Source organism: Tachypleus tridentatus, chromosome 13 (genome assembly GCF_004210375.1).
Source record: "Tachypleus tridentatus isolate NWPU-2018 chromosome 13, ASM421037v1, whole genome shotgun sequence".
Taxonomy (NCBI): Eukaryota; Metazoa; Arthropoda; class Merostomata; order Xiphosura; family Limulidae; genus Tachypleus; species Tachypleus tridentatus.
This window is the reverse complement of record NC_134837.1, coordinates 160193939-160219035: the sequence shown is the minus strand read 5'-3', so window position 1 is coordinate 160219035 and position 25097 is coordinate 160193939. Positions and strand designations below refer to the sequence as shown.

Below are 25097 nucleotides of genomic sequence, written 5' to 3'. Positions count from 1 at the left end.
TCCAGTCAAGAAGTTTTTATCATAAAAATAGTTTTTTCAAATAAAAAATTTCAGTATTGATGTTTTTTTTTAATTTAGTTACCTTTTCTTGAAGTTGACCTTGCTTAGATTTAGCTCAAAGGACTATACCATAAGTAAGGCTTAACAAGAGAAATAACATTAGGCATTTGCCAAGAAATTTCATTATAGCAATTTAAAAAAAAAAGTTTCATTACCTAAGGCTTGGTCATTATGAAGATTTGATTTGCAATATCCTTCATATGAGAGTACAGCTTTATAAATTAAATCTTTACTAATTTAGTTATGCTGACTATACCATATACAACATTATGTGGCTAATATGTGGAGTTTTGTAGTTATAATAGTTATAACATAGTCCAAAACACATTTTATGTTAATTTTGGCTTACCTTTTATCACAGTTTTTTTTAAAAAGCTAAGAAAAGGCTGCTGCTTTGAAGATTATTCTGCCCACTCTAAACTAAATTTGATGAACTTCCTATGCAGTCTTCAATGTGGTGCTGCATAGTAACAGATGTACAATTTCATTTTTTTAAGCAAATGATTCGTTTGATTTTTATATGAATCAATTAAGAGATGACTGAAAGAAAAACTAAAATGTTGATATGTAGGAGTGAGCAGAGATAAAAGTAATCAAAATAAAGCTTAAATTCTCCCACGTGCATTGACAGTACTTGTCTGAACCTTCTGTGCACTCTTCATGTATTTTGTTAGAAACACAACATAATTTCAAATATAAAATACTTTTGTGGAATGCTTACTCATTTTTTTTCTGAAATGTTTGGTCAGTATGAGTGGATTGGGAAGGACACTTGAGAAAAATATGTGAGGAAATTGCTTTTAATGAGTAATTATGAGGCCTAGTTTATGGTTTGCAAGTTGTAATGTGGTTCTTATTATGATCAAATATCTATGAATCATTTGGTAAGCTGAACAGCAACAACAGAAAGTATTAGTCACTATATTTTAACTTTAATAAATATTTTTAAACATGATAAAATCATAATATAAAATGGATATAATTTAGTTCGTTATTATACTTCAGTCATTTTATTTACATAAGAGAGTATATGTTCACCCATTTCTAGAAAATTAGTTTTTGTGGGCAATTTCTATAGCAGTTGTTTGTCTCTAATGACAGTTATTTGACTGGTATGGTTGATAAACGAACTCTTGAGAAGTATGAACGTGAAGCTAAGGAGAAGAACAGAGAATCGTGGTATTTATCGTGGGCTTTAGATACCAACCAGGTGAGTTTTACTATAGCATTGTTTTATAAATGAATGGAATTTATTTGTGGTAGAATAAAAGCTGTGTTTTAATAACTGTTGATGAAAAAATCAACACAAAAGAAGAACAGAGACGAGTTTCTGATTAATTTCTTGTTTTGTAAATACACAAGTGAAATGTTTTAATCAATATTTCAAATATATAAAATGTATTGATTTTGAATATTCCTGTGAGTTAAATAGATATTTTTGATCAAATACTATAATGATATTTGTTAAATCTAGCCCTGTGTACTGTTTCAGTTTTGGTTATTAATAATGTTCAACAGCTGGAAAGATTAAAGAAATACCAGAATGGCTTTTGGTTTCATATAACCTTGAGTTTTAATAAAATATACTAGTTAGTGATTTTATTCACTTCTAAATATAGTAGAGCTAGGGACATTATAGTTGAGTAATTAACTTCTCTGTAGAACAAAGAAAGCGTTTGTTAAAAATCCTTTACGTGGGGGATTCACATTGTTTATTACCTGTTTGATACCAAGTTTTACCACTGTGATAACGTTTGAGTAATTGAACAAAATCAGGTATGAGATCTATAATTTTACTGGAGCTCTTAACACCTGGGTATGTGAAAATATTATGAATTCATAAGGTAAATATTAAAGTTTTTTGTTATAAAAAACATTAGTTTTACATATTGGTTAATATCACTGATAAACAGGAAGAAAGAGACAAAGGAAAAACAGTGGAAGTTGGGCGTGCTTACTTTGAAACAGAGCACAAACGTTTTACTCTTCTTGATGCTCCAGGGCATCGGAGTTTTGTTCCTAACATGATTGGTGGGGCCTGTCAAGCTGACTTAGCTGTATTGGTGAGAACTAATTTCTTTTGCTTTTACATTTTGGCAGTTGTTTTAGTACTTTGCATCTAATTTGAAATATTTTTGTTTTAATATAATTTTGTTGTACAATCTTGATTGTGTTGATTTTAATATCCAGTTTCAATGTAATGCTGCATATTTTCTTGATTGTGTTTTAAATAAGTTTAAATATTACTAATAACATTAATAAACTTTGTAGACTCGTATTTTAAGAATAGCATTACTTTGTCGATTGGGCATGTAGATAATGTTTGAGAACTGCAGTACTATAAGAGATTTAATAGCATGTTTTGCATTAGTTATGTTGCTGATGGTGTTAGATGTATGTGACTTTTTTATTTAAGATTAATGAGAGGTTTATTATCTAAATGGTTATGAAGTGTGAATGTTAAATTAAGTATTTTTAAAAGTGATAACTTTGGAAAGTTTACTTATGTAACTGTTTATGAATCATTTATTATTAATTGATGTCACATAACTTAAACACTCTATTTTTCGCATTTAGTTAATTATGTATTGTTACAGCATAATGCCTTGTAGCTTGTAGAATGTTCTAGACCTCAATGAGGTTACTGAAAGTAAAAGTGAAGTTATGATGCATTTGAGTTTAATCATAATAGGCACTATTTAAGTGTCACAGCTTGTAATTGCAGATATATAAAAAAAAAATAGTTTGCCTTATCAAAAGGTGTTCCAAAGTAATTGAACCCACCTGTGTGGTCCTTAATTAAAAGGAGTCAATTACAGTATCTCTGCAAAAGTGTTAGGGCAAAAGAATATTGTCATTCTTTCCATTCTATGGGATTAATTCTTCCATGCCATTACAGAATATAAATTTCAACACTATGGTAATGCTTCACTGATCCCTGTTGACAGTTTAATAAGACAGTTCTGGAATACCTATTCTTTAGAATATACTCATATACTTGTACCAAGGGTATATCATAAAGGTTCTGTTTGAAGGAATATAGTCAAATTTAGAGTCTGAAATAATTGTCATGGTACCCTATGCAGTGTCTTAACTATATAGAAAGGAGCTAGCATATGATACCAGTATATACTAGAAGAAAACAATTTCATAGTGCTACATAAATACACCTTGATAAAAAAGAGTGTTTAATACTATATATTAAATTTTGTTGTTATGCCACAGCCATAAAAGCGTAGAGAATTCTATAGAACAGAGAGTTTGCATAAAAGCTGTAAGTGATGCTGGTTGGACTTTCTGTCAAATTGCTACAGACTTAAAATGCACCCCAAATGCATTCAAGTACACCCTAGTTTGTGAGGACAAGAGAGGTAAATTTGAAAATATGAAAGGAAAAGGCAGAACACTTAAACCTAATGATACTAATGTTAAATATCTTAGTTTATGCAGCCTTCAGAACAGAAGGAAGCCTGCCACTTACCTCAGGCATGAGATAAATGGTCATGTACCAAATGACTGAAAAGTGTCCAGATCTGTAGAATCAAGAAGACTTGGTCATGTAGAAGTTACAAAACTTAGATCCTCAAATATTGTCAAGAGACTGAAATTTGTTAAAAGGTACAAAAAGTTGGTCAGTTTGTGAAAGGGTGTTATTGATAGATGTGTCCTAATTTGAAATATGTTGAAAGGTGAAAAAAATCTCAATGCATAGTACCTACCATGAAGCATTTGGGAGGCAGTGTGTTGGTTTGGAGGTGTTTTTCTGCTGAAGTGAAATGAGAGTTTTGCAAAATAGATGGAATAATGGACCAGCACAAGTGCCATCAAATACTGATTCATTATAGTATACTAAATGGTTTACATGTTGGTAAAGGATTCAACTACCAAGAAGAGAATGACTTCCAACATTCACTCAACCTATACAGAAGTTACTTAGCTGAGATAAGAAAAAAGCTTCTGGAGTTATTCAAATGATGCAATGATTCCCATGGGGCCCTGATCTTAACCCATTTGAACAGATCTGGGATTTGATAGATAAAAAACATTGACAAACCAAAGATTACTTCCAAAGAAACTTTATGGGTGTGTGTTAGAGACATTTGGAGTAAAATCTCAAAGGACACTTTGATTAAATATGTTGCAACAATGCAGTTATTCTGCAGTTATTAAAGCAAAAAAAGGGAACGTCAAAGTGTTCCCAGAATTGTTCCACTGAAATATTGTACCAAATATGAAAATTAAAATTTTGTTGTTTCACCTGTGATTTACCTTTCACTATTTAGCCTTAAATCAAATTTTTAACCATTGTCCTAACAACACTGTAATTTTTTCAAAAGCTCTTGATACAGCTGTGATAACCAACAGTTATAGTGGTAATAGAGATAGAGAAGAATAACATCTTGCCAAAGTGTGTTCTAAAATAATTGAACTTTCCTGTGTGGACTTTGACAGATTGAAGAAAGCTATTTAGAGCTCTGGATACAAGTGTGGTAACCAATAGTGTAATGAATTTTAGAACATATATTTGACTTGTTTTATATTTGTGTATATGGATTGTATGCTGCCATTTATTGTTGAAATTGAAGACACCCAGGATACATAATTCAACCCCTATAAAACTGAAAGATGATAATATCTAGTTTTCTGCTATCTCTAATAGCATTTTTTTTAAACAATAGTTTCAGTGTTACTTTTTTGAAGATTAATAATACACTTGTTTATTTTATATTAATGCCTGATTGTTAGTTAGTAATAAAATTGTTAATTTTGCTTATCAAGAAATACTGAAAGGTCTTTTTATTTTATATGCATTAATGTAATTTTTATAGGTACAAAGATATTATTTTTGTTACATAAGCATATAATCTTGAAGTTTTAAAACCTGCTTTAGGTAATTTCTGCGAGAAAAGGAGAATTTGAAACAGGCTTTGAAAGAGGAGGCCAAACAAGAGAACATGCTATGCTAGCAAAAACAGCTGGAGTAAAACATTTAGTAATTTTGGTGAATAAAATGGATGATCCAACTGTTGAGTGGGCTGAAGATAGGTAAATATGCAATATTAGTTCTAAAAGTTATGTTGAATTAAAAATGTTTTTATTCTTAATTATGTATCATTGCACACATTTTTTGACTTTGCATTTTAATAATCTATATATATGTAATGTATAACATTTAAAATATAACTGTATATTACAAAATACTTGTTCACTAAAACACAACCAAGACAGGTGAAGGCTAAAGGTCAGTTTTATATTATTGCATAAGTAACACGATTACATATGCACTATGCCAATGCAAGTTATGTAATGTTAGCTAGGCACAACTGGAATGTCAGTATAATAAAAATATAATGCTGTATATGAACATAGGTATTTGTTATGAGACTTTAGTCTTAGTGGGTTAAGTTATGCTTTTTTCGTGCTAGAATGACTACATATTATTTCCTAATTTATTTTATAATGGTTACAAGATTGTTCAAATAACACTCTACAAAGTTAGAGTAAAGGAAATAACAAAGTATAGCCTTACTGAAAACAAATTTTTGAAATGTATTTAAGCAGCTTTAGAGATTAAATAAATAATAAAGATTTTGCTAACAAAGAATAGTTTTTAATCATAATATGAAATCTCTTTGCACTTGGACTAGTAAAGAAACAAACTCTTTACTTCAACAAACAAATCTTTAGTAAAAATATTTAATAAAAAAACTGATTTTTGTACAGAAACTTGCAATTTTTACTAAACATCTACCAAATGTTTTGAAAATACACATACCATATCAAAAGTTATGTAAATACTTAATGTGTGCAAATGTGTATATGAACTCATATATTATACTGAGTTCATTGCGAAAGGGTTAAATAAAATTGAGATAATTTTCTTAACCTGGACTACATATAGGCAGTCCAATGTATGTTGTTTCTCTAGCATGTTAGTGATTAAAGAAGAAATGATAGTTCTCTATATTTGATTATATGTTCCTTCTTATTGGATATATTTTCTAGTCATAATTCATAAATAGCTGAAAACTTCTTTTTGAGCTTCTTAACAATGCAATGTGCTTTTAAATACAACAAATCAGGAACAAATTTCCTTTTTATTTTAATGCTTTAGTTCCAAAAAATATCAGTAAATATATATTCTTATATATCATAAAATCTATTCCCACTAAATTCTGATGTTCACTATAAATTATTCCCACTATGCACTAGTTGTCACAAAATTCTAAGATTATTTGAACTGATGCATAAAGCTTGAAGAAGAAATTAACCTCATTATTAAAAACATGCTTCCTACAAGTTAATGAATATTGTGAACTTTTTCAGATTTTTAAAAATATAAATGTGTCCCAAGTAACAATAATCTAAATCTTGGACCTATTTGTTTTTGTAATCCTTTTATTCCATCTCTAAGGGTCTGATTTTTAGGGTACTGGACTAGCAATTTGTAGGTCACAGGATCAAAATCTTTCACTGAATATGGTCACTCTTTTAGCCATTGGAGTATTTCCAGGTAATGGTGAATTCCACTATTCCTTGGTAAATCAATAGCAAATGTAGCCCAATATTTAGCAGCAGTTGGTGTTGAACAGCTGCCTTTCCTCTAGTCCAGGGATGTGCAACATTTTTCGTCGGTGGGCCATATAACCAACTTCATCAATCAAGCGGGGCCACTTAAAAAACAAGCTTATTCGTGTACATGCACAATAAATTAAAAAAAATTCTCAAAATGCAAGCAATAATATTTTATATTTTGCATGAGTGATCATTTTAGTGCAACACTTGAAATTTAGAGTCCTTGCAGAGCTTGTCAATATCAGCTTTGACAGAAGTGGTTGCCACTCTTAACTGACTGGTCAAATGTTCATCAGTCAGCTGACTTCTACATTTGGTTTTGATGAGCTTCATTTTGGAGAAAAATTGCTCACAGCAGTAGGTGCTACCAAAAAGGGAGGCAATTCTTTGTGCATGACGGGACAAATTGGGAAACTTTTCACGCATTACAGAGTTTGTAAAAGTCTAGCAAACTGTTTTCAGAGAATTTCCTTTTAGTGTCCATGTCAGCCTGCAGTTCAATGAGTTCCATTTGGCAATCATCAGGACTATCTTCCACTGCCAAATCAAAAGGTTGAGCGAACAATTTCAATCTAATTTCAGTTTGTCTGAAATCTGGAAATCTGTTTGCAAACTCATCCGCAGCTTTTGTACACTGGTTCCATATTTGGTGCAATCCAGATTAGGAAATTCCAGTTTCCTGGTTGCAAGACATGTAAAATGGGTCAATATGGCTCTTCTCAACTGAACCTGGAAAGTTCCAATTTCTTCTCAAAAGCACAAATATGCTCAAACAACTTATTCACAAGTTGACTTTTCCCTTGTAGTTTTAAGTTTAAATCAGACAGATGCTGTGTAATGTCTGTGAGGAATGCTAAGTCATTCAGCCAGTTCTCATTGCTCAAGAAGTCCACATTCTGACATTTGCTCTCCATGAAGAACTTAATCTCCTCTCGCAGATTCCAGAATCTCTTCAAAGTAGCAGCTCTACTAAGCCAACGTACAGCAGAGAAGTACAAAACATCTGAATACTCACTGTCCAGCTCATCTAAAAAAGTTTTAAATTGTCGATGATTTAATCCTCGTGTTTGAATATAATTTACGCATTGACCTGACATTTTTCATGACTTCTGCAAAATCCAGAACTTTGGTGCACAAGCTCTCTTGGTGAATAATGCAATGGCTTACAACTATGTCTTGTGCTCCAATTGCAGTTAGAAATTTCTTGCTGAATCCATTTGTCCTACCTGTCATGGAAGGAGCACCATCTGTTGTAACACCACATAATTTATAAGGATTCAGTTCACACTTTTCTACAACCTTAAGCACTTGTTCACAAATATCCTGTCCTGTGGTTGTGGAGGAAAGGCTTGCCATATCTAAAACTCTTTGAAAACATCAAAGCCTGCAGTAACAGCTCTGATGAAAATGACAAGTTGGGATGTGTCATTGATATCAGTGCTTTCATCCAAAGCCAGACTGAAAGCTTCACACTAATTCAATCTCTCTTTCAAAGTTTCTTTGATGTCCTCTGAAAGATCTTTTGTCCCGCGTGAGACAGTAAAGCGGGAAAGGCTAGTTTGCTCCACCAAATATTTTTCTCTGGACATGCATATTCTGTGAATATTGTTAAACAATTTTAATAAATTCTCCATCACTGAAAGGCTTTCCCTTTTCTGCCATACATTCACAAAGCTTAAAACTCAGTTTTGTCACCAGTTCTGAATTTTTCTTGAAAGTGGTAAAACACCTTGTTGCTTTTCAATGGATGTTTTTAAATGTTCAATTTGTCCTTTCGTGCCTGACCAACAATTTCATCAAACTGGGAGGAGTGCTTAGTTGCGTAATGTCGCTTAATATTGTACTCTTTCATGACTGCAATTGTAGTTTGACAGACAAGGCAGACAACACCTTGATAATGTGGGACAACAAGATATTTTGTGCACCATTCACTGTTGAATAACCTTCCCTCATCATCAATTTTTCGTTTCTTAACTGCTGACATTTTACTAGCCCTGAAATCAAAACAAAAATTATTCTCACGAAAATAGCAAAGTAGAAAAAAACATAGAATTTATTTACACATGGAACCTCTTGTGGACAGAAACACATGTTTCTAAACTGCGTTTTTGTAGGTCACAGAGACTGAAAGGGCTTTTCGAGGAGATTTCTGTTGTATTTACTCAATCAAGCCGTTTTTATCAATTGTCATCTTCACCAAACAAGATTGGACTGCTATTGGCTGACTGCCTCAGCTTCCCCAACAACGCAAACGGCAAAGCACAGCCCGGTAACGCACGGTACAATTTAGTGAAATACATAACAGTATGCAATATTACTGCATCAATGAGTATAAGTATCATTAGTGTTTGGGAAGCATTTCATATAGTATATAATCGCATACATATACGTTTTAAAACTGCATCCAATATTCGCGGTTTTTCGCTATTCGCGGGAGGGTAAAGAACGTAACCCCCGCGAATAACGAGGTCACACTGTACATAGAATCAGATGCATCTGAAAGCAAAAATTTTAATAAATTCAGTAAAGTCACAACAATATGCTAAATAATAATCAATTTACCTTCAATCTCTTGTAGTAACTGTAAAAGGTAATAAAATTTTCACCAATAATGAATGACGGACAGCAGAGGTTAGGGAAAATTGTCGCCAGCGGGCGAAGGCGAGGTTCAGGACATGACGTTGAGTCGTAGACAATAGTGCTAGTGCACGTCACCTATTCATGCCCTAAGAAGGCCGACCAATCGAATTCGGCCTGCTCCTCTCTAGCAAAGATAATTTTAGAAGTTTGTCGAGTCGAAGCCTGGGAATCCCGTAGGATCGATGCTTTTAAAAATATTCCATTTGCGTTGGATTACAGATCAGGCCACATGGTTAGATTACAACAACTAGGGCCACACTAAATGGCTTGGCGGGCCGGGTTGTGGCCCGCGGGCCGCCTGTTGCACACCCCTGCTCTAGTCTATCACTTGGAAAGGCCTGGCATTGCCTGGTGGTCAAAGCATTCGACTCGTAATCCAAGGGTTGCAGGTTTGAATCCCGGTCTCACCAAACATGCTTGCCCTTTCAGACATGGGGACATTATAATGTGACGGTTAATCCTACTATTCGTTTGTAAAAGAGTTGCTCAAGAGTTGGCAGTGGGTGGTGATGGCTAGCGCAGATAGCCCTCTTGTAGCTTTGAACAAAATTCAAACCAAACCAATCACATGAAATTTAGGGAAGGCTGGTGTAGATAGACTTTGAGTAGCTTTGTGCTAAAAGTTTATGAAAACAGAGAAAAATTAGTTCTTTTTCTTTATTTATACCATTTTACACATGATTTGCAACTTTATAAATCCAGAATATATTACTTATCAGTCTGAAATAAGCAATTTTATAGGGTTTTTTTTTCTGATAGCTTAAAAAGTGCTTCAGAAAATTTAAGCCGCTTGTGAAATCAGAATGTTTACCTTTATTGCTTTAAAAAGTATAGAAAATTAAAAAGACTATTTTTAAGCTCTTGCTGACTGACTTTCCAAATTATAAAAAAAGTTCTGTGTTGAAAAGTAAGTATTGAGAACAACAAACTTTTTGTAATTAATGACCATTTAAGTTTCCAGTTTTAATCTGTCCTTTAACCTTAGCCAGACTAATGTTTACATTTTGTCACCCTTTCCTGTTCTTTTTTGTTTTAACACTTGAAATATTTACCCTAATTTGTCTGTTCTAATAATAGAATTCTCATTTTCTTGTCTGTTCACACAAGGTTTTACAGACAAAGTAACTATTAAAAACATGAAAGAAATTGAAGCAAAAAATGATAAGAAACTCTTATCTTGTATATCAGGCAGCAGTATCATTGCCTGTGTTTGGACAGTTCAAATTGTTCATCAAAATGGTATTTGAAATATTTCCTCAGTAGATCATCAGAACTTTATGGTGATTTTTTTTTATAACAATATCTAATGACTGACTCATAAGTTCTTTAAATATTACAGCAGAATATTTGAATTATTTGTTGTTCTATCTTCATCTTTTTTTATTAATTGATAACTTAAAAACCTAAACATTGATGTCAACCAGTTTCACTCAGGGGACACTTTCAAAAGAAGTATCCACTTTTATAAATATTATTAATAACTTGTTATTAAGATATGAAAATCATAATTCTATTGTATATGATGTATCATTACCCCTTGAAGTTAGCTTTCTTACACAAATTTGGTATTCCCTCAAGTACAGAGTAAAACAGAAATTACCAGTTAATAATTGATAAACAATAATATTACAATTTGAATCATTGCATTTGGAACTCGGTTATGATTACAACATTTTTGTATCTATTAAAACACTGCATAAAAAGTAAGGAAAAACTTTCAATAAAGGAAATAAGTGTCGGGATGGTTAATATCAATGAGTAAAAAGCAATACAAGATAGTAGGGACAGCATTCGTATTATCCATATATAATAGCACAGACACACAGTGTAGAAAATGTTTGTGTTGCTTTTTAAATGATTTTTATTAACCATCCCTATGTTTGCTATTTTTTAAATATTTTATCTTTACTTTTCAACTACATATAGCTTGTCTTCCTTTCATCAGTTATTTCTGTTTATTGTTTGTCTGTACCTATTGAAGTAGTTATATAACCATGAAAGTAGTGTAAAGCATTTATCAAATGTAAAAAATTCTGACTGGCAGTAACAACTTTGACTTGTATCCTACCCTTATACAGTCTGTTTGTTTTTTTGTGTTGCATTTCTTCAGAATTTCTGTAACTAAAGTGTCTTTACTTGAATGCATTGTTTGAGTAATAATAAGTGTACTAATATGCATAAATAAAAAAAGCTTTTCTGTCATCTGAATGGTTTGCCATTGCAGAACTCCTAGCACACTGTACTTTCATTGTTTAAGATTTTTTTTTTGCATTTGTTTCTTGTCACTGAATTAAAAAATAATTTCATGTAAATTTCAATTCAGTGTATCAGCTTGATAGTGCCAGTTGACAACACTACTAATATGACTTCCCAGGAATCAGGTTTGACTTTATCTGCAGAGGAGGTGCATGCCTTAATTCACATGAGGTAGATTAAGATGTTTGGCTGCAATTTCTTATATTTCTTCCTTTTAAACTGATAATGTTGCTTAGGAAAAATACTACCAAGGAGAAGACAATTTGGACTCTGCTTTTTAAGCATCTTCGTATTCTGGTATTTCACTCTACACCTCTTCAGGAGATTTTACCTTCCACATCATTTTATACACACACGCATGCAGGGCTGGTTACCCTGGTCAATGCATATTAATTGTTTTCTGCATGTTTGAGACAAGGGTGATTTTGCTAGTTTTCTTTCATCTTTTGCTGTTGCTGTATTTCAAGTTATCAATTCTTGAAATTTGCTAAGTTAAATATTTGTGTTCTTTGTTATCTAAGTTAATTTAAGTTTATTATAAGTTTAATGGTTATTATTTTGTTTTCTAGGTAATTTTAGTCAGTTTACACATTCATTTTTATTATTAAGTACTTTATCGAACAGGTAAATTTTGGTGCTTTATGTACTTTGTCTACTACGAATGTTTAGATAGTTTTTACTTCACATATCATTCCTACTAGTGGCATCTAATTCAGTATTCTATCTAAATTATTGCTCAGTATGTCCCTTGTAATCCTAATTTTTGTCAATGTAGGACTTAATTTTTTTTGCCTTGTCTACATTTCACACCTTTTAGATATGAGAATCCAATTTTTCTCCACATATATAAATTAGGGTTTGTACCCACATCGTCAATAATTATTTATAGCTAGAAGTTGAGTGTTCTAGTTTAAAGCCATACTGTTTCAACTAACCCCACCTTATATGTTTTGTTTGTTGGTAAGAACTTTTGTCCAGAATCTTCACTCACTGGGTCTTTTCACTCATCATTATATGGAGGATTATCTCCTGCTTGCTTCTTCCTGTTTGAAGTTCAAAGACCACACTCATCTCCTCCTGCAAAAGAAGCACAATGGGGATTTCTGATAAAGGTGAAGTCCATTCTAATCCCCACTCAGTACCTTGTTCATTTGGGAGTTTTCTTCAATTCCAACCTTGATTGGGCCCTTCCTTTTCCTCTTCATCTTTGAGATATACAGTAAGCAGTCCATAAGCCCCTAAACTTACATTATCTCATAACTTGAGGTTCTGTCTCTTCTGGGGTTATGAGCTTCCTTAAAAGTCCTCATTTCATGCATTCCTTTTAAAGGAGCTTCACAAATCCCTTGGACCATCCTTTTAATCCTTCCTTCCCCAATCAGGGCTAGTCTGGTTTGGTGGATAGACAGGAACCTGGCGATAGTAGAGAGTTGGTGCTTACCTTGACACTTTAGAAATTTCCATTCTCTTGTCATTCGTGGAGTCTTCTCTTCATGTCAACATTCACCACCTACTTGAACACCACTCTTGTTTCCCTTTGGTTTCCCATTCCACTCCTACTAGCTCTGGGAGTATGCACATTCAGTCAAGATTGGTTGGGTCATCACACCTTTGCTAATCTTCCTATTCAGTTGCTCTGCAGTGTTCTCTCCCTAATCCAAACCACTCAGTATCTAATCCTATTTGTGACTTCATATTGACCAGTACAACCATGATTCCCTTTCCTCTGACCTTTACTTGTACAACCTCTCCTCTATTTACCTTTGTCTCTGTCTCAATCAGACATTGTTCATCCAGATGTCACCACTCTATTTTCATACATGGCTTTTCTCAAGTTCATTATTTCAGTCCGTGGACTGACTCCATGTGTTGTATCTTTCCTTTTCCAATCCATCAGACCTTCTTCCATGTTCATTTACCAAAAGTGATGGTCTACCTTCCACCTTTAGTCTTTTTTTATGTTACTTCTTTCCCAATTTCCATCTGGTTTCATGATAAAAGCTTGTACACTTTTGTCATGTCTTGCTATCAGGCAGTCATGTTTTACAGCTTCCATTTCTCCAATTTTAGTAAGGTTTTTCCTTCCTCTATTATTTTCCTCCTTTTCTACTCTGTTTGAATCATACATCCTACATGTTCCTTTGAGTTGCCTAATTAGGATCTGTGTTGTCCTTTGTAACCATTCGTGTCCTGCCTTTGAACCTTTGTTTGTGTTTAATGTATCATCTCTTTCTTTCAAAACCTCTTACAATGTCAAGTAAAATGCTTTTACATATGTTTTGTTATAGTGTGTGTTTGTGTAGTGTTGTGGAGCTTGGGGTTCTTCTACAGTAGGTGTCTGTCTTATAAGTGATATGCTGAATGATAAGTGAACAGCATACACTCCATTTGTTTTTAAAATAATGTGTGTGTGTGTAGTAAATATCTTTTTGTTTTAAAATGTTATGATTAGCTAGAATATATCAGTCAATTTGTTCGATATTATTTTGCATAGATTCAACGAATGTAAAGAGAAATTGGTTCCTTACCTCAAGAAGTGTGGCTTTAACCCAAAAACAGATATTTACTTCATTCCATGCTCAGGGCTTACTGGAGCTTTTCTTAAAGATGTCCTAGATGAGAAACTTTGTCCATGGTATAGGTAGGCATTATTAAAGTTTATTCACTTATTGGCTGTTAAGGATAATGGAAAACTGACTTTTATGGAAGTGTGATAAACAAAGCTTATAGCTATTTAAATGACTTCAACTTTGTTTTATTTTTGTATGATCTGTGATTATTAATTATATATGTGCAAAATTAAAAAAAGTTAATAGAATATTGATCTTTCATGAATAATGTTAAGTCCCTAACTCTGTGTACAAACAAAAAATATATAATTGGTTTTGTTAAATATTTGTATTAAAAGTAAAATAATGGTGATCTGTAATATTCAGGAAAAGAAATGTCAAAAATTATTACAATAATGTTTATGCAATGTATTTAAAAGAACTACTGATCTTTTAAAATGATAAGAAACATCATTGATTTTCAGAGGCCCTTCATTACTACAGTACATTGAAAATCTTCCACCATTAAACAGATCAGTGGAAGGACCATTCATAATGCCTGTTGTAGATAAATACAAGGTATGTCTTGGTGTGAGCTAACTTTACAGGTAGCATTTGTGACAGTTGCTATTTAAAAATTTCAATATGATTTTAGAACCCTCAAAAATAAGAGAAAAAGTTATGTAAGAATCTTTTACATAATTTATGTGCATAAATATATTATTTGCTTTGCTGTCTTTTGTTATCGTTAAAATTAATGCTCAAAGGTACTTCACTTCTGAGTTTGAAATAAAATGAGTGAGTGTGTTGTGAATAAATTTTAAAATGTTTTGTTTCCTGCTGCACTTTAGTAATGGCCTTACTAACTACTCGAGCAGTAAACCCTTAAGAGAAAAGTAATGTTTATAAAATACTTCTTAGCCATTATTTCTTGCTCAGCTAAAATAATGAGCAAAAGCTGAAAGATATCATTCAAGCCATTTTTAGTTCTGAATTTTTAAGTAGGCTGATTGATTGATTATTAAAGCTTAAAATTGAAGATTGTTTCTTAGCAATCAAAAGAACATAGCTGAAAAGCTACATGGGCATTTTCTAATGATTTCAGTAATGTGATGTCTAGATTGATGAATCCTACTTAACTGTTTATGCATGAAGCAATGTTGCACAATGATTCCTATAAACGTACATTATACTAACAGTTATAAATGTTGACTTTCAAAATTGTTTCATAAATACCTTGAACTGTGTAATAATTAATTATTTAAGTATTTATGATAAAGAGACGATTATTAGGCATCAGTTGTCACGGCTTTTAGCATAAATGACCACTCAAGTCTAATTACTATTTAGTTTGTATCCTACAGTTTGCCTGCTTGTCTGATGCTATATTCACTTATGTATTATCCACTTTTATATGGGTTATGATTGTAATCTCAAAATATGTCGTGGAATCTCTGTCTGGGATTTTAAATCTTTGGTTTATTTAAATTCTGTTTCATTATTTAATTATTAGTACATTTTTAGGATCATCTTCACAAGTAGTTTTGATCAGAATACTTGTTGGTTGTTGGTCTAAATATAATTTGATACTTGTTTTTTTCTCACAAATAGTATTTGTTAATTATGAAATGATATCAGTTATGGAAACAATATCATATCAGTAGGACGTGTATTTCAGAATCTAACATTGTACTGCCAAAACATACAAAAACTAAAGTTAGTTTGTTTTATCTTTAGGATATGGGCACAGTGGTCCTAGGTAAAATTGAATCAGGAGCAGTAAAGAGAGGCCAACAGCTTATTCTAATGCCAATCAGGGTGAGTGAGTTACTAAAAACATTAAATTATTGCATGAAATGTCTTTCACATATCTTATTTGGACCATCAGTGAGTACTTTAAGCGTATTTGTATAACTTGGTGAGAAATGTATAAATTTATTTATGATAAATATTGAGAGGGATATTAATTTTTTTTCTCAAAGAAGTGATTTGTTATTCAGTTCTTTTTTTTTTGTATATGTAATAGTCTAAAACAATTACTTGTACATTTTGTTTTAAAAGTCCCCCAGTGTACCATCAGTAAATTTACGCTAAAGTGCAGGATTTGATTTTCTGTCTTGGACAGAATGGAAATAGCCAAATGTGTAGCTTTGAACGATGAAAACAGCAAATTTTTTCAAGGGAAAATTCATAGTTGTGGCAATTTGTCCTTATGAACTTCTCATGTTTTTTATTTTAATTTTTGTATAGCTGGTTTCATGCTTGATTAATATTCTGTCTTAAATTTAAAAGGAAATAATTGAAGACTTGATTGTAGTGACATTCACAAACTTGTGGACACAATGCTTTATTGAAGAGTTTAAATATTTTTTGGACTGTCATATATCATGTGAAAGCTGAGACCTATTTTGTTGTTTGCAATCTATTTACAGCATAGCTTCTTTTGTGAATTTTACATTTCTAATTATAGTTATTAATTCTGAAGCCTTTCTTTCATAACATATCAATTAACCAACAATATTGTGTTTTGTGCCACTTTAAAAGTAATATATTAATTTTCTTAGTTCCCTCAGTTTTATTTTTTCCTTTGTTGAAGTAATTAATCTAGAAGTTTCTTTTTTAAACTAATTATTAAAACTTCCAAAAATTATCACAATATTACTTTCTTGCATTGCCAAAGAATTTAATTTTGCTTAAAGAATTTCCTCTTTTCAGTTGGCTTTTCTGATCAGGAATGTATTGACCATCCATATTCTTTTATTTATAACCAATAAAAGTGAACATATTGCATGTATTAAATACAAAAACATTTATGAGAAAATGCAACTGTACATGAGGGAATGTAATCTTTTATGGTAACTTTTCCTCAGGTGAATTCAATTTTGTTTCATTCTTTCTATCCTTACCCAGTGGTAATTTGAAATCAACTTAATCTTACCACTTTCCCTGGCATTAGCTTAAAGATTAACAGTAGTCTGTTTGAAGCAAATATACAGAATTTCCAAAAGAAATACAGAAGTAATTTTGTAAATCATATATAGTAAGGTTAGAATTATATTAGTTTTAATGATACATGAGATATTTTACTGCAGAATTTCTTTCAAAAACATGAGTTAGTACATTACATTATTAGACTTGTGATTGTATTTGTAACTTTTCAAAAATGTGTATGTCTATTGAAATTAATATAAATAAAGAACAATGTGAAAAATAAAGCATGGTTCAAGTGCTGATTCTTTTTGGGACAGTTACTTGTTTAATAAAATGTGTAAAATAAAAAGAAAATACTACCAAACATTGAGTTGTAGAATAATATTTTATGAAACCTGGCTTTAAAGTCAACAGTTACAGGTTTATTTCTTAATAGCATAGTGTATATTTGTGTCATGTAGTGGTTTTTCATAAAAATCTAGTTTCAAAAACATTAAATGATTATCGTGGTTTATGTTTTAAAGTTTGTTTCAGTGTTTTATGTACGAGTAGGGTTTGACTTGCTAATTTTTATGATATGCAGTTAGAGGAATGGCAAGATACACCTACTAGGCGTGAAAGGGTTAAGACTTAACATTCCTGATATTGGTTATATTAGTCTAGTAATTTCCTTAGGATTGTAAACTTAGATTTGACAATTGTATGTACTTTTTATGTAACATAAAACAAATTGTTCAAATAATCAGTAACAATCTTCTGTATTTGTTTGGTAAAATAGTATGCTGAATTCTTTTGTTTTTACAGAAACTGGTAGAAGTGTTAACTTTGTGGATGGATGAAGATGAAGTTAACATGGTTACTTCTGGTGATAGTGTTAAGATAAAGTTAAAAGGAGTAGAAGAAGAGGTAACTTAGAATGAAACATCAAATATTTCTTTGCATGTGTTTTTATTTTAAAAAAATGAATAAAGGTGTATTTTATGAAACATAAAGGAATAACTAGTTTTTAAAGATCTACTGGTAGTTCAGTGGTAAGTCAAAGAGCTAATGATGCTAAAAATTGGGCTTCAGTACCTGCAGCTGGCAGAGCACGTTGTGTAGCTTTGTCCTTTACAACAGATAAACATTGCTTTTGAGCTTTATTTCTGGTTTTCATGAAATGTTTTAATTCATACACATGCACACAATATACATAATTTACTCTTTTCTGTACTTGTAATAAAATTCATTTTTGTGTAAACTAAGAAGTATATGAAAAAATCAAGAATACAAAACATATTTATAAAGATAGATTTTAATCTAATACATTTATAAAATAATGAGAAAATGTAAAAAGGTTTCTTATTTGAGGAATTTATTATTTGCATATAAGGTATACAGTTGATACTCCTGATACTTGATGTAATTTTTTTACATTTAGGAAGTACAGTCAGGTTTTGTCCTGTGTGATGCAGACAATGCATGTACAGTAGGAAAAATATTTGATGCTCAGGTATGTTTAGTAATTACTTTTACAGGTGGTTTTATCCAATCATTTATATAGCTGTGCTTTACTTTTTGGTTGCATATTTTAACTTAATGTTTAAGTTATAGTCAGAGATCCACAGACAGTGTGAGCTATTAGTTAATTGCAGAACTGTGAATCCAAGAGTTCATGTATCATTCCTGCAAAATTATTTTTCATAATTGTGATCATAGATGTATTACAAAAGTACCTTTAAATCCCACTATTCAGTAAAATTAATCCAAGGTTTGATGGTGTGAACTAGCTGTTTTTTGTCAGTTCAAATTGGAGATGGTTAATACAGACAGCTTTACAAAAATATTTAAAACAAATAAACCATGGAAACATGGTTTAGGAAATCCTTGCCACAGACCTAAACATTTCCAATATGACCAAAGCAATTACACTTCTAAATAAAAACAACACATAATATTGGTTGTGATTTTGTCCCCCGCTTGGTACAGTGGCAAGTCTTTGGATTTACACTAAAATTATGGGTTCAATTCCCCTCGGTAGACTCAGTAGATAGCTCATTGTGGCTTTGCTATAAGAAAAACACACTCAAAATATTGACTGATAATAAAGTTTCTTCATAACTTAGTCAAAATGAAAATAGTTAACTAAATTTCATGAGACCTTCAATATGATTTGGTATTTATATAAATCTTAGGTTTTAAAGTTTTGAAATTTTGTTTTATATAATACTATTGAAAAGATAAAATACTTGTATTAGACATCTAATTTTTTTTGTATTGTGCATCTAAAAGTTTCACTTTATATGTCTTATCAGCTTTACCTTGATTTTTTCTTTGTACCTTGCCAACAAAAACAACTGATTTTCCACTGTAAATAACACCAGCAATGCAAGATTGACAAATCTTTGTTTGTGACCAATGGTTTTATCTTTCAAATTGGTATCACCATTACTTTGGTCAGTTGTTCTAGTATGCTACTTTGATAATATTTTTTGGTTGAGATCCTTTTACATTTAATAATAATAGTTTGTTTATAATACACAAGTTCTTATATTTATGTTTTCTGAACAGTTTCCTTTTGCAGGCCAAATATAAGTATCTTTATCAGATATTTTTCATAGATTATCCCTGTACCCTTCCAACAAACATAATATGCAAAAATAAAAGTTATGACAAAAATATGACCTCTAAACTTTGAGGAATTGTTTTAAAATCTTGATGTTGTTTCAATGTTTTCATATGTATGTGTGATTAATTTTCATATGAATTATTCTTGACTAATAAGTGTTAAATATCAGAATCTTCTCTTTCTTACAGTGTTAGCTTAATGCTGTACTGCTTTTCAAAGTTACGAACTATTCTATATATAACAGGAACTTTGTGGGCAGTACAATAACTAAGTTCAGTCAGTAAATTAACAATTAAGCAATCAAGACACAAAAATGTAAAATAATTGCAAAGTTAACTGGAAATACTAAACTTTGATCAGAAAAGATAAATATAAGCTTAGATATTGGAAAACAAAACAATCTTGAAGTACATACACTATTTAAAGTTCAGGCATGTTTTGAAAGCTGTTATTGAAATGTGTAGTTCAAATTAATGTTGTGAATGTCCAATCAATCAGGTTCATTATACAGCATTAATATTATGGAGTATCTATATTAAAGCTGATGTAATCTTGTCTTTGTAGTATGGCATTCTATCCTTGTGTCCACTAATGCTGAAAAAATACTGTATTGAGAAATTTTGAAGTTATTTTCAGTTTTAGTGTGACTGTCAAATATAGTAGTAGAAACGTTCAAAACATCTCTGCAGGTGAATACATTTTTTTTTAATATAAGCTATTTTTTTTTTCTAAAATTCCTTATTTGTACACTTCATATAACCAGAATTCCAGAGTCCATATGACATGATTATTTTTAATTTGTGATTAACTTTTTTGTTAAAGAAATGAATGAATCCTATAGTTTATTGAAAATGCATACTTACAGGTGGTGATATTAGAACACAAGTCTATTATATGTCCGGGTTATACAGCTGTCCTGCATCTGCATGCAACCGTTGAGGAGGTGTCAGTCAAAGTAAGTTTTTATTTCCTTAAATTTGTGGGTGTCTTTATGTACATCTGAACTTCCTAACAACATCAGATGTATTTCAGGATTCTTCACCTTAGGTAATGAATCCTGTTTTAGAGCATCAATGAATAACTTTAATGCCATTTGTGATAGAAACTAAATGTAAGGATAATACAAATTCTTGTATTTTTTATATTAACATTTGTATCAAGACGTGGTTATGTGCCATGTAGCCAAAACGACCTGTAGGACACACTGGGTTATTAACAGGAGTGATAGTTTAGCAATTTTCCACCTTTTGTGGTTTGGACTCTCAGAATAAAAATATCTAATATTTTTATTGGATGTGCTATGCTGGACACTTACTCCACATAACAAATTTCATGGCAGTCTATTAAGAAATGCATGAAATAAAAAATATCCAATTTAAATTGTTTTTTGTTTTTTTCATTTTCTCATGTGGCAGTTTATTTGACATTAAAACATGCTAAATAATTTTGTTTTTCATTTGATACACTGATAGATCTTTCAACCTACAATTAGGAGTCTCATTTGGTGTAAATATAAGTCATGTCAAACGTTATTAAAAACCACTCAATTTACAACTGTTCATGAACAACTACACAAAAAGTCACATGAAATATTCTGAAATACTTACTAAAGCTTCACTAAAGAGTAAGAATGTACTGTTCTTAGTTATCTGGTTTAAAGAAAGCCTATTTAAAGCATCAAAACTTAAGTTTAAAAAAAAAAAAATCATACAGGTGGATGGTTATTATTCATTTCCATCAGCAACTGCACAGGTTGGAAAAATTTTCATTTTTAAGATTAGAAATACTTTCATACATGAGAAAAAATTTTAATTTTATATGAAATGTGTATAACCTCCAGATAATTTTCAAATCTTTATTAAGAATATACGTTCTATTTTATGTTATTTTCACTATCAATCTTGTAATAACCATATAAAATTAGGAAGCAAATATAAATTATGCTTATTTCTTCCCAGAATGACTGGGAAGAACTGTAAAACACACACATAGTTTTTACGTTCACAAAAAGGATTTAACCACATTATAAGTGATATAGTAAATAAATATTCAAGTAAGATATCAATACGAGATACGTAAGTGTACGTGTTAGTAGTATTGTCTTAATCTCCAACTCCCTTGTTTAGTATAGCATATTATACACACATTTCACTCTAACTATGTATCTTACTTGTATATAATTAAAGCTCATCAATGTAATTATTCTATGATAGTTACCTGAAATTTCATTGTTTATCAGATGATTATAACTTGTAAACACAAATGTTTAATCTAAATAGTTTAAATGCCATAACGTTATTAGTTTTATTATACTGACCTTTCAGCTATTGCTAGTCGAGATAGAAGTTGCAATGATGCAGTTCACATGCACTCGTTACGTTTATTCAATCATATAAACTGATCTTATCTTTACAAAGTGACCTGTCTTGACTGTGTTTCAGTGAACTAGTATTTTGTAAAATACAATCACATTTTAGTTGTAATGCATTTTATATATACAAACATTATTGCTATTTAAAAATAAGATTTTAAACTTGTTTTTCTTAAAACATGTAAGAATGCTCAGTTGCTGCAGCGTTAAATTTCATGTGATGGATGTGAAATGATTTTTTTTAAGTTTTTACATGTACATTTTAATAACCCAAAAATAATAATTTACTATATCACTACCCTATAAATCCATAAGTTTAGTAATGGAGCTGTATTTGGGTAAAACAAAAAGAAATTTCTAACAGGTTAAAGACTCAAGTTATGAGCAAGAAGGTTTGTCTTTGAATTGAACAACATAAACATTTAATTTGAAACACTACTGCATTCAGCATATCAAATGGCATATGAAAATTGATGTTTAGGTATGTTTTTAAAGATTTACTTTTAAATCAAGAAAAGAAATAATTTATGATATGAATTTTTGAATTATTATCTCTAGCTTGATATCAAACTTAGTGACATAAATTCATAAAATAGTAGTTCAGTAAATTTTGAATGCGAGTCGACAAATATGATGACATGGCCTCTAACCTGTGACTCATCACAATAAGGTTAAATGACTCACTATAAAATCCTCATTGTTCACACAAACCATAATTTGTATATCTCTCAATTTTGTTTGGTTACAGAGCCATAAAATAGAAAATTAAATTCCTCTTGCCACACCCATCTGTTATATCCTCTCTTTCAGGGTTTGTTAATAGTTCTAACATTTAATTCTGTGTTATCTATAATTTAGAGAGCCAAAATGTTCAGCTAATTAGTAATGTTATATTACATTGTGTTACAAACTATGAATTGTCTATTCCTCTTTTAGTTCAAGCTTTTACCAACATGAAATATAGACTTAGCATAGATGAATTTGTAATGGCTCTTGGTGCTTAGTTAGAAAGCCAGAATTGTCTGCTTTTTGAATGTTTTGCAACAGGCTCACTATAATATGTTCGAGTTCATCTATACACTTGCACACGTTAAGTATTTACACTAACTTTTGATACAGTGTTGATTCACAATATTTGGTAGACTTTTAGTAAAGATTGAAATATTTTTACTAAAGAATTTTTTTGTGAAAATACTCGTTACTAATCTGAGTGCAAAGTGATTTCATGTTATGATTAAACTATTCTTCATCCCCATAAATCTCAAATATTATTTGTGTAATCCCTTAAAACCCTTCCTACTGTTTGTTTTCAACAATATATTTTGCTATTATCTATAATATTAACTTGAAGAAAGGTTAGATAATTTTGAGCATTACTACCATTAATACAAAAGATACAGGTAAATTCTTTATTTATTGTTATAAAAATTACTAAAATGTAAAAAAGAGAGTAATTTACTTTTCGTTTTTCATTTTTGGTGGGTATGAAATCGGTCAAATTGATCAACATTATTCTGTAGAGTTACGATACAGAAAATAACAACAGTTTTACTGGAAAAAAAAACAACAGGCAAATCGTATTTTATTTTATTCAGAATACTTCCTTGAAAACAATTTAATGTTAAATGAAAGACTGCCAAATTTCATGAAGATGTACACACTATTAAAAGTTAGCAGTATCAAACCTATAAAGACTGAGTACAATGAGGTTACATGATTGGTCAAATTGACCCAGTCCATATTGAGAGAGTTAAAGGGATATTGGTAATTAATGACAACATAATGAAGAGTAGCAAACTTCTAGTCATAGTGTGTGGCTTAGAGCTGTCTTCTGAAAAGCAGATGCAATGACAGCCAAAGAAGGGAAAAGTTTATTTAACAACCCTCTCAGTGACACAACAAAAAGTATTATAATTAAGAATGCGATTGAGGATATGAATATGCACAATTCCATACATTTTATCCCTGCCACTGAAGTGCCTCTAATTGAAGGAGGGACCTTTTTACATATAACAGAGCAGAAAAATTGTTCACTAATGCTGTGAAATAGCATTACTTAGGAGTTATTAGTGGTGCTTATAAAGCTTGTAATTAAAATATATATTTATCATGAAACAATGCCTAAGGTTACTGAACAGTTATTTTGTATTTCTTTAACCCAGGCCTTAATCTGCCTAATTGATAAAAAATCGGGAGAAAGAAGCAAAACACGACCACGGTTTGTAAAGCAGGATCAAGTGGCCATTATGAGATTTGAATGTTTAGCTCTGACTTGTATGGAATCTTTTAAAAAATTCCCACAAATGGGACGGTTTACACTACGAGACGAAGGTAGGGAAGTGGTTGAATATTTTTAATGTAGTTTCTTTATATTTATTAATAACTGTAGGTAGTTGTGAAAATTATTGAAATTACGATTTATTTTTATTGTAGGCCGTACCATCGCCATAGGAAAAATTTTAAGAGTTGTAGAGTAAAGATTTAAAAGACAATCTGTGTTACAAATATCTGAACCAGCATGGATGGAATACCAAGGAGGTATGCCACATCCAAAGTATCTAAGATCTGGAGTTTGTTGACTGCTTAGCCATTCATGTATCAGGATTCTTTCAACCACAAACTCATCCTCTAACTCATTGAGTATGGGATAAACTACTGATAACGTGTCAGCACACACACACATATATATATTTAAATATATATATTTTGTTTTATCTTCCAAGCAAATGAAGAGGAACACATCTATACCAACTGCCTGTTGGTATGCTTTTTTGTTAGTTGTTTTCCACAAAGAAAATATTAGATGGCTACAGACTGGGCTTGTTTGTATTCCAGAAAAGTTTCACTGTGTTCTTTTGTATTATGTGATAAACTATCCTGGTTGCTGGAGATTCCCCAAACACATTCATTTAGTAACAACACATCTTGGAGAACAGAGAACCCTAAAACTATTGAAAAAAGTTTTATTTGGATGACGTTTTCAAAACCATACGCATGTGAGAGGAGTACCTATAAATACCTCTGTCGAGGTTTGAAAATTGGTTGGTTGCCTTGTTACATTTCTTAAATGAGGTTAATAAAATCAGTAATACATGTATTAGTGTCA

General features: G+C 31.2%; 1 protein-coding gene across 2 annotated transcripts in view; it reads left to right on the top strand.

Annotated features, from left to right (window-relative positions):
• The window catches only part of LOC143236899 (eukaryotic peptide chain release factor GTP-binding subunit ERF3A-like), a 45634-nt gene extending 20546 nt beyond the window's left edge, over positions 1–25088 (top strand). The window contains exons 5-15 of one of the 2 annotated variants that reach the window (XM_076475567.1): positions 1162–1270; positions 1974–2123; positions 4952–5106; positions 14027–14173; positions 14567–14660; positions 15819–15899; positions 17817–17918; positions 18433–18504; positions 20486–20575; positions 24154–24322; positions 24425–25088. In XM_076475567.1, the coding sequence (XP_076331682.1) occupies positions 1162–1270; positions 1974–2123; positions 4952–5106; positions 14027–14173; positions 14567–14660; positions 15819–15899; positions 17817–17918; positions 18433–18504; positions 20486–20575; positions 24154–24322; positions 24425–24468 (1213 nt within the window). In that variant the 3' untranslated portion in view covers positions 24469–25088. The remainder of the gene's footprint in view (positions 1–1161; positions 1271–1973; positions 2124–4951; positions 5107–14026; positions 14174–14566; positions 14661–15818; positions 15900–17816; positions 17919–18432; positions 18505–20485; positions 20576–24153; positions 24323–24424) is intronic. The other variant, XM_076475568.1, reaches the window with a different exon arrangement.
• The last annotated feature ends 9 nt before the right edge of the window (positions 25089–25097 follow it).